Below are 9,433 nucleotides of genomic sequence, written 5' to 3'. Positions count from 1 at the left end.
TAACAACACTTGCTGTATGTGGGCTGTATAGTATAAGATGGCCGTTGCTACAATAGAGCAAATCCCTTCCTAATTCCAACCTAGTTTCCACGACCGAGTGACTATGCACGCCTTGGTTTCCCCGGCCCATTCATGTTGATAATGATCGGCTCAGATTCAAGAATCGAAAGGCGGTGCCCTTTCACCTTTCAGTTTCGCCCTGTGGCTCACACAATGGCCAGCCTGGCTAGACCATATGAATCTCCTCAAGTCATATTTCAGTGATGCTCATGATATAATCAGTATGTAGTTGCCATGTCAGTGGACATGGAACCCATGAGCGTCGCCAAGGCGGGCCAGTACAATTCTAGCCAGGGTTGACGGTGGCAAGTCTGTCAGATTTGGCATGCAGATTTGATTTTGAGCCGCAAGTAGAAGAGTCTATCTCCACCCAACACAACGGCTATTGCCACTACTTGGCGGCACAGCTGTAGTCAGATATTCGAGCCAAACGCAAGGACGTGGCGGCGCTGTAGACCGAGGGCACCCTCGAGTGTTCAGCCCGCTCAGACTTGATTCTCGAAACCGTCACCAATTCATCTACTTCCTTCATCAATGACTTAGGGGAAGCGGTGTGCAGCCTTCGGCGCCAAGGAGACGGCAGACTAACATGGAGACACCATCTGGTAGAGTATGCGCCAAACTGGGGCTGGGTCTGGGTGATCTTCGGAGGCAGCTATGATTCTGTCCTCACTCGAGGTGCATATGTAGGCAGTAGTATAGCGGTAGCGTCTCAATAAAGCCATTGCAAGCTCCGGCGCTCACGACGTACGAGGGGAATCAAGATCCGCATCCGAGAAGGCTTCGGCGAGTCGGGATTCGGCGTGTGTGATGGCACTGGCAGCTCATCCGATCCGATTCACTGACTTGGCCAGATCTTACTTTGGAATAAGCTCGAGGGGGGTGATAGCCTCGTAAGGCCGGGCTGACGACAGAATATGGAATGCGGAACGCCCCATATCCGACGCATCGGGACTCTCACGATGGGCATGTCGCGGACCGTGATCTGTTTCCGGGTGTAGTGCCCGAGCTCGCTTGCCTAGGACGCGGCACAACGTGGCGCCTCGATTCTTGATATTCATCATGGGGTTGCTTCAGCGCAAACCGGGCGTCAGGTATCTTTTTTTTTCTTTCTTTTGTTCTTTTGTTCTCTTCTTCTTTTCTCCTTCCGAAGGTGGGTGGCGCTGCTCTGCCTTAGCGCGGCGGGATGGGCCCACCAAAAAGTGACGTGCACTTGGACGAGAGAGGTGAGACTCTGTTCCGGTGTACAAGACGAAAAAAAGAAATAAAAACGAAAGGTCAAGGGTGGAGCGGTGCGCAGCAAAGGTGTGCGGGAATAACGGCAAAAGCAGAGGCCTAGAACTTTCGGTCAAACCAGCAGCCGATATGGCTCGCCACGACAACCCGAATGGGCAATGGGAGCGACTGCTCATCAGTAATCGGGATAAAGTCCCAAAACCACCCTGCAAAATAAAGCGCGGCGCCAGCGACCGTGGCCATGGTGACGGGAGTGAGATAAGGCAGCAGCAAAATCATGGCCAATGAGAGAAATGGAAATGGGGGTAGACGGCCGGGAACCACGATAGGCCCGGACATTAGTCCGCTGCGTACGCTGTGCACTACGCGGGGATGCATGAACCACACCACACGACTCTCAAGACATGTTGCTGGCGTCGACTCGTGGCCTCCATTCCATGTGGGAAAATGGGAAGCAAGTGGGAATGAGGCCTAGCAAATATCGGATCTCGGAGGTGGTGTGTATTACCCACCTTGCTCCAAGAGAATTGAAACAATACGACTACTGCACATGCACATGGAACCTTAGCCACGGTTCGAGGCTGAGCTGCCTCGTCGACAAGTCGTTGCCGCTTTCCACTTGAAGCTCGAACCATGTGGGTCAAAACGGCAAGACTCTTGCTGAGTAGGCAGGTACATTACGTCCTGTACCTTCCTCCTAGTTACTGATAGCTTTCCCGGAAGTGGGGACACGGCCTATCTTTCATCCCTCGGATGGGGCTGGGCGTTTTCCCTCGCCAGTAGCCTAGGTATCTTCATCTTCTGCTCGATAGACGAAGAAGACGGCGGAAGCACACTGAAAGGAAACTGGAATTTGATCCGAGCTTTTGCCAGTGTTGCGCATCCGGGACGTCGCAAAAAGTCGCAATGGAATGCACCAGCCCCACTTCACTAGATATTCCCCTTTTCAGAGATTCCCGGACCCCCCCGCCATTATTGAACGGCACTTTGGCGGGGCAAGCAAACCTAAAAGCGCGCCAACAGAGCGATCCCGCCGAGGGAGCTCCATTGAGCAGCAACCTTGAAAGCCATTGCCTGCTACTACCTAGAGAGAGAACCTTCCATGGTGAAGATAGGGGTCACTGCTCTTGACATTTCCGTCCTCGTTGTAGAGTCGTCGATATTATACAGAGAGAAGATATCATGATAATTCGTAGAACGAAGCGCAGCATAAAAAGCCCTTTCTTTAGTGCAAAGCCCCGTTTAGCGCAATGCCGCTTATTACCTGAATGGTTCCAAGTCACTTGACGTTGTTCGTGCCGCTGTGCGGCCAAGAAGCTGGGCTGATGAGGCAGCAACCGCGCCGTCAACTCCCTGATAGACGAAACACGAAATAAACACTACTGCCACCACCAACGGCAGCAGCAACAACAACAAAATCTCCCCAGAGACGGGCGACTATGACCGCTGGAACATCTGTTCTATTGTCGCATCAAGTCGTCGTCGTGCGCCGATTCCATGGATCGTAAAACTTCCTAGGTATGGTATGAACCAGCACTCGCAAATCCTCATTTTGTCCCGTGTTGGTAGTAAGGGTGTGGAGGAACCAACGAGGACGACCCGCACGCCCACAACTACAGAAAAGAAGGAGAAACAGAACGCTCAAGGAGACTAGGACCCAGGAATCTGGGCACCTTGGTCTCAGTTATGATGGAAGACGACCCAGACAAGACAATTCCGTGCCCATTCTGCGGGTGGAAAGCAGCGGAGGGCGAGGGTGAATACGCCATGCTCATGGTATGTATTGTGCATACCTTCCTTCCTGATGTGCAGCATCAAGAGAGTTTCTAAGCCCTAGGGAAAGGTACCCTAAGAGCGCCCTGCTTGTAGCAGGCACGGACTACCTTGGGCTGTGGAGGAGCAAGAAGCACTTTCCAGATCTGGGCTGCATTCCTGCCTCCCTGGTACCTACTGTGCATGCAAGCCCCATCCTGGCCTGCCTACCTTTAGGTACCAAGGCAAGGGTAGGTGTGCGGCACGGTACCTTAAGGCAGTGCTTTGTTCTCCGGGTCAAGGTACCTGAGTCTGGACTAGAAAAGGCCCCTCCCCTATTACCTATGGCGGGTGGCTAACCCGGCACTGCTTTCAGCACATGGAGTCGATGCATGCCGAGGGCGAATCTCCCTTTGTCACCCTCGACGACGACAACGCCTCGGGCAGCAGCGTCGCGCCGACCAACGACAGCGACTACGGGGGCGAGGCCTCTCCATATGTCGAGTGTCCAGTCGAGACTTGCAGCCATGTCATGCGCCACGAGGAAATGGATGCCCACCTCGAGCACCATGCTAAAGACTTCGTCAGCGCTGCTGCTGCTGATGCCGCCGCCCCCAGCAACGCTGTACCGGCAGCTCACAACCACGACCCCGACCATGGCCGCGGCACCAGCCATCCCACCGGCTCTCCACCATCTCCCGGGCGCTCCAAATCGGCCCGGGGAGTAGGGCGGCATCACCACACACCCGAACGCAACTCGGAGCGCTCCAGTCGCCAAGCCACCGCCATATCCGCCTGGAAGCTGCTCCTGAGGATGCCCGGCTCTGGCGCTTCCTCGTCTCTGTCCTCGAAAAAGAAACGCCAGGCCGACCAGCCAGAGGGCCCCAGTGCCCGCACCACCAAACGACTTGGCGTGAGTGGTCCTCCCGTACTGGCACCTTCGGCTCGGCACGTCTGTCTATTCTAGTTAGCTAACCCATCCCCCCCACTTACTTAGAAATCCCAGCTTGGGAGGTACCATAATGAGGAGCACATGCCCCGCTGGCTCACGTCGCATATCGAAAAAGGGGTCTTCGTCAAAGCCGAAGGTAAGTCCAGTCTTCCGGAGCCGCAACTGCCGTGCCGTGCCGTGGTGTGTGTGATGTGTGATGTGTGATGTGTGTGATGTGCAGTAGACAAGGCTGACGGCAATAGGGGTTATTCCCGTGCTATCCCAAATGCTCGAGCAGTGCCCGGCCACCAAGAACGCCTACCTTTGCCACCCTAGCGTGCAGCACTTCTCGAAGCTCCCAAAAGAGTGTATGATAGCCTTTCCCCATTCTGTCAAGATTGCCCCCCACCCATCTCCGTCTAGTGTGTACGCACTAACCCTGCTCGCTAGGTGGGTTCTGCGGCTATCGCAATATCCAAATGCTGTGCTCGTACATTGTGGGGATTAAGTTCAACGGCTACCAGCAGCTGAACAGGAACATCCCCACCATCTTTCAGATTCAGGACTTTATCGAGGCTGCCTGGGACCAAGGCATCAACACCCAGGGGCGTGTCGAGACGGGCGGTATCAAGGGCACCAGGAAGTACATTGGGACTCCCGAGGTTAGTGGCTCTGACATGGACATGCACTATCTCATCTGCAAAGGGGAGAGCTCACGAGCTAACGCTACTGTAGGCTTTGGCAATGTTCCGCTTTTTAGAGATACCGTACGCACACACCCACCACTCATGCTTCTAGCGACGCTATTAAGTGGCACAAATGCTGACCACCCTACCCCCTTCTCATCTGCAGTTGCGACGCCCAGGGGTTCAAGAACAAGGAGACAGGCAAGTCGGAGGCGCTGCTCATGGAGGAGGTAGAAAACTACTTCCAATCGGGAGTAGACGATCCGACACGGCGGGTCAGGCTTACCAACTTGCCCCCCATCTACTTCCAGCATGCCGGTACGTAGAGCTGCTTTGGATCTGGCTCCTGCCGGGGGTTACGTGGTGACCGGGATACGGCATAGGAGCCTAGACCATCAAAGTGTTGTTGAGTAATCTGCTGACTGGAGACGCGCGCATCTAATTTTAGGCCACTCCTTGACGATCGTCGGCTTCGAGCGGCTGAGGGATGGCGAGACGAGCCTCCTCGTCTTCGACCCAGAGTATCGCGATTCGTCCAAAGTCACAAAGTATGTCGGACGCACGGATTTTGAGTTCAACAACCCCAACTGGGCGCTCGCCAGGTACCGTCGCGGCAACAAATACCTGAAAAGGTACCGCGAGTTTGAGATTTTGACGTGAGTTTCACTGCACCGGCCCCCTCCTGAGCCCCCTCTTTCCCCAGTGGCAGACCGCAGCATGCATAATTGGCGCAGTAACTTAAATAAAACTCCAGACTGCAAAAACCACAGGGCGGATTTCCAGTCGTATAGGATAGTCTTGTTTCCCTCCTCGAGAAGGAAGTCTCTTTTCTCAAGATACGAAGTCATGTCGGCGATGATCAGGTCGCGAATGGGAAAAGAACGATCTAGAGGTCATTTTCCAAGGCGGTATGGGGGCGTTCCTCCTCGCATTAACAGGTGAAAAGTCGGGTCTGGTCTACGATTGTGTTTGTTCTTTTTTCTGTCCTCTCCCTCCCGAATATCATTCATTCATCTCGTTGGCATACTGTCCCCCCCCGCGCCCTTTTTCTATTATTCTTTTCAGGACATCATCTCATTGGCGAACCATGCTTGGAGTTTCTCGAGGGCCTTGAAGCGATGCGAGATCTTGTTCTTCTCCACCTTGTCCATTTCCGCATAGCTAGTATCGGCGTCAGCATCAGCGTGGGCGTTTCCAGCGAGAAAAGGATGATGTGAAAACGGGATATGGGGCCATGGATGAGAAAAGCGAAAACCTACGTCTGTCCTTGGTACTCGAAGATTGCGTCCCATCCTGCATATTTCATCACATTCCCTCCAGCGTCAGTAATCTCTTGAGAATCTCGGTCTGTCTCTATGTTTCTTTCTTTTTTCTGTTTCCAAACCTTGTGGGAAATCATTCATGACCTTCTTAGAGAGAAAAGAAAAAAAGAAAACAAAACTCACCAAACGACGCCGGCCCCCGCGGCGGCACGATCTTGCCGTCCGTCACGCCCTGGAATATTATCGGCTCGTGGCCCGGCCCCGGCGAGTACGCAAACGTGCACACCGCCTTGGCCGACTTGTCCTCGTAGGCCGCTAGTAGGTTGTTGAGCCCTGCGTGGCCGATGGATTTCATGAACCATTTTCTGAACAAAAAAACAGAGGCTGTGGTGAGTACATGTGGGTTTGGTGTTGTTGTTTTGGGATGGACGTGGTTGTGTGATTGTGTGGTGAGAGTTTCCGTGTTTGACTTACATGTACGGTCCCGGCAGCCCGTCGAGCACGTTGAAGCAGAGGCTCGTGTCCTCGACCAGAACGGGTCCTTGGATCTGGACGGCGGTAATATTAGATATGAACATGTTTTAGTTGATTCACATACCCAGGGGAGGGGAAAAAAGGGGGTGAGATGAAACTGTAATTTGTTTTCTGTCTTGTCTCGTCTCTGTGACTTGTCTTTAATGAAGGGGGGAGGGCATACCAAATCGGTGGCGCGGCGGCACTTGTCGAGCGTCACCTCCTCGAGCGTGCCCTGGATCTCAATGAGGTCCAACTCCTGGTTCTCGACCTGGATGGCGGGCTCGAGGATGGCCTTGACCTCGACGAGCTTGTTGGCGTTACCTGTGATGAAGTTGACGGTGTGGCGCGCGGCGCTGGGCGCTTGTGCCGCCGTGGTAGCCATCTCTTTTTTGCTGCGTTGGAGAAGATATATTTATATAGAAGTATTTGTTGTGTTTGGACTGGTTCTCTTTGCAAGGTGCCTCTCTCACGGGGGTGTTTTATTCGAAGACTTTCAAACGCTGACGAGAAAGCGGGGCCTAGCGTTGAGAGCCGCACAGTCACACAGTACGCAGTACGAATACAGTACTACGCCAAGAACCCGCCGATAACGGTTTTGCTTTGGACACTGATTAACCTCGATTGATGCATATTCCTCTGTGGTTGCCAATGCCAGTCGCGCCGAACTAAGCAAGTGTTGCTATCATGTATCAATATGAAGAAACTAGATTTCGCATGGAAAATGCAAGTGAGGATTTCGTGTCTAGACTGCCTAGAATGCCTGACATAAACGGGCAATAGCTCCATCCAGTCCTCTTACAACCCCCCCCCTTCCCAAACCACCCAAAGGACACTGCCAGAGACGCCTTACGTCGCCTGCGCATTGTCTTCTTTCCACTGCTTCAGCCAGGCCTCGATGCGGTCGAGGTTCGCGTCCATGTCCTCGGACGTGTTGCTCTGCAGGTCGACGACGATCTCGGCATCATACGACTCGAGCGCCTCCTGGTACAGAACGTCCATAATCTCCGAGTCAATGTTCTCTTGCAGCTTGATCTCGGGGTAGTTCCTGTTCGCCGACAGACACAAAAAAATGTCAGGCCATGTATGTACAACAAACACCGTTTAGATGGGTATTTCTCGTAATAAGGATAGAGACGTAGAATGAGAGCGAGAGCGAGAGTTTCTATGCTATGCTATTATGTGAAATAAGAGCACTTCACACCGCAAAGACTAGGAAAGTCGAACTCACTCACCTGAGCTTGAGCCGGTCGTAGAGCGTCGCCGATCCCACCCGCAGCACCACAACCAGGTCGATCCAGCTCTTGGGGAACAGGTCGCAGGCGTGCCAGTCGAGAATGCATCCGCCCTTCTTGGCGTCGTCTTCGATGGCATCCAGCAGCTGTTTCAAATTTCTAGTTAGGCTATGTTTCACATGCCGTGTTTTCTTTCTTGCCTGTCATGGCTTTGGAAAGCAAGATGTGCCTAGCATGGGTGGGTGTGGGTGTGGGTGTGTGTGTATGGGGGAGGGAGGTGAGGATGTGTATATATCTTCATATATCTTCGTTCAAGAAGCGAGAGCTCATACCACAGCCTATAGCAGCCCCCTCCCTTCTTTATGCATGTATGGCTCTTTGACGATAGCAGTCAACTCACTCCTGGCAAGACATATCCAACAACACCCCCCCCTCATAAAACCGGCAGACAAGAGAAAAAGAAAGAAAAAACGGCGAACCTTGTCTTCGTCCACAATCCAGCTCTCGTACTCCTTGTCCCAGCCCTCGTGGCACTCGCGGTCCTTGACGATCTGGTTGATGCTGACGTGCCTGAGGCCTGTGCGTTCGGCCAGCAGCTCGCAGTGGCTCGTCTTGCCGACGCCCGGCGTGCCCGTGATGATGATGTTGGGTAATGTGCGAGACATTTTTTTTGCTCCTCTTCTCTCTCTGCGCGAGTGAGAGTGTTGCTGTCGCCGCTTTCACACTCTTTTTATTCCTTCACGTCGCTTGACTGACTCTTTTCCGCAATCCTTTTCCTATTGGAAAAGAACAGAGACAAAAAAGAGAAAAAAATAAGCACCTAACAACGACCCTGGTTTTCCTGAGCAGGATAAAAGCTCAAAGATTGTTCTTAAAAACGCGCCGTATATTTTCCAAACCGTAACAAGGCAAAGTCAGTTCAGTTGCTTAGGGGGGGTCGTATAAGTGGGCAGCAGGGGCGGGCGGGTGATGGATGGTGGTGCAAAAAAAAAAAAAGATTTTCGACGAATTAATTGGCTTGGAGAAGAGAGGCATGTGCGAAAACCCTTGTTCTCTCACTGTGCAAAAGATGCGCACCTCACCAATGTCTGATCACTAACCTGTAGTTGATTTGTCGGTTATCTGCGCACAAAACACGTTTCAGATAGAAATGTTTCGCAGCCTAGAATTAGAAAGACTAAGTGGTTCAATAAAGTACAAGGAGGGGATAACCATTTTTTCCGAGGTTTTCATCACACGTCTTGGTCAACCGAGCTTCGTTCATCTCATCCAACACCCAAACACAAACTAAGATATGTATGAATACCTGGATACCTAAGGTATGCAGCGCGCAAACTGAACAAGTACCTGGTTTACATTGATACAGTTAACTGTTACACCTGAACCTAGCGTCGAGTCTCCGTCATTCATACACTGCCTACTTCTCTTCTCTGCGCTGCATCCTCACGAGGCAGGGACACACCAGCAGCAGCCGATTGCCGTGTTCTGCTCCTTCATCACCAGCCATCTGCTGGCCAGGGTTTCAACCGATAATATTAATAACCACCCATATGTAGTCTCGCGCCCTCCTACTTGCCAACCTCGCTCACCCGCGTGACTATGAAGTTGGTTGTGTTAGGTCGCCGTACCTGGCCCTCAGGCTAACGCGCAAACCACCATTCTCCAGTGACATGCCCCTCCAATACCCCTAAACACCCAGACATATTTTCGAATAGCCAGAAAAGGGCCGCCACTACCAGTGCGCCTTGCCTGTTCAAC

General features: G+C 52.7%; 4 protein-coding genes across 4 annotated transcripts; 1 reads left to right on the top strand and 3 right to left on the bottom strand.

Annotated features, from left to right (window-relative positions):
* Window positions 1–1,331: 1,331 nt before the first annotated feature.
* Window positions 1,332–2,415, bottom strand: B0T26DRAFT_696366 (uncharacterized protein). The gene has a single exon (XM_060441348.1). The coding sequence runs from the start codon at window positions 1,672–1,674 to the stop codon at window positions 1,396–1,398; it is 279 nt and encodes a 92-aa protein (XP_060300856.1). The 5' UTR covers window positions 1,675–2,415; the 3' UTR covers window positions 1,332–1,395.
* A 570-nt stretch (window positions 2,416–2,985) lies between these two features.
* On the top strand, window positions 2,986–5,325 carry B0T26DRAFT_636202 (peptidase family C78-domain-containing protein; the record flags this gene model as incomplete). Its single annotated transcript, XM_060436803.1, has 8 exons — window positions 2,986–3,072; window positions 3,425–3,961; window positions 4,046–4,117; window positions 4,224–4,347; window positions 4,430–4,641; window positions 4,715–4,746; window positions 4,832–4,983; window positions 5,114–5,325. 8 exons carry the CDS (start codon window positions 2,986–2,988, stop codon window positions 5,323–5,325), a joined length of 1,428 nt encoding a protein of 475 aa, XP_060300855.1.
* A 401-nt stretch (window positions 5,326–5,726) lies between these two features.
* B0T26DRAFT_672596 (putative inosine triphosphate pyrophosphatase) lies at window positions 5,727–6,825 on the bottom strand (the record flags this gene model as incomplete). Its single annotated transcript, XM_060439474.1, has 5 exons — window positions 5,727–5,826; window positions 5,925–5,958; window positions 6,111–6,292; window positions 6,402–6,475; window positions 6,625–6,825. The coding sequence occupies 5 exons, from the start codon at window positions 6,823–6,825 to the stop codon at window positions 5,727–5,729; spliced, it is 591 nt and encodes a 196-aa protein (XP_060300854.1).
* A 189-nt stretch (window positions 6,826–7,014) lies between these two features.
* Window positions 7,015–8,649, bottom strand: B0T26DRAFT_696349 (P-loop containing nucleoside triphosphate hydrolase protein). Its single transcript, XM_060441347.1, has 3 exons — window positions 8,155–8,649; window positions 7,676–7,821; window positions 7,015–7,488 (listed from the first exon to the last, which is right to left on the bottom strand). The coding sequence occupies exons 1-3, from the start codon at window positions 8,338–8,340 to the stop codon at window positions 7,290–7,292; spliced, it is 531 nt and encodes a 176-aa protein (XP_060300853.1). The 5' UTR covers window positions 8,341–8,649; the 3' UTR covers window positions 7,015–7,289.
* Window positions 8,650–9,433: the final 784 nt, after the last annotated feature.

This window comes from Lasiosphaeria miniovina (assembly GCF_030549165.1).
Source record: "Lasiosphaeria miniovina strain SMH2392-1A chromosome Unknown B0T26scaffold_2, whole genome shotgun sequence".
NCBI classification, from domain to species: Eukaryota; Fungi; Ascomycota; class Sordariomycetes; order Sordariales; family Lasiosphaeriaceae; genus Lasiosphaeria; species Lasiosphaeria miniovina.
This window is presented reverse-complemented; position numbering and strand designations above follow the sequence as displayed.

What these genes read in the sequence shown, in the direction of transcription:
- B0T26DRAFT_696366 (XM_060441348.1), bottom strand. Translation starts at nt 1,674, where the DNA reads ATGCATCCCCGCGTAGTGCACAGCGTACGCAGCGGACTAATGTCCGGG.
- B0T26DRAFT_696349 (XM_060441347.1), bottom strand. Translation starts at nt 8,340, where the DNA reads ATGTCTCGCACATTACCCAACATCATCATCACGGGCACGCCGGGCGTC. An exon ending in GGATTGTGGACGAAGACAAG is followed by an intron (nt 7,822 to 8,154) that starts GTTCGCCGTTTT and finishes AATTTGAAACAG; the next exon opens with CTGCTGGATGCCATCGAAGA. An exon ending in TACGACCGGCTCAAGCTCAG is followed by an intron (nt 7,489 to 7,675) that starts GTGAGTGAGTTC and finishes GTCGGCGAACAG; the next exon opens with GAACTACCCCGAGATCAAGC.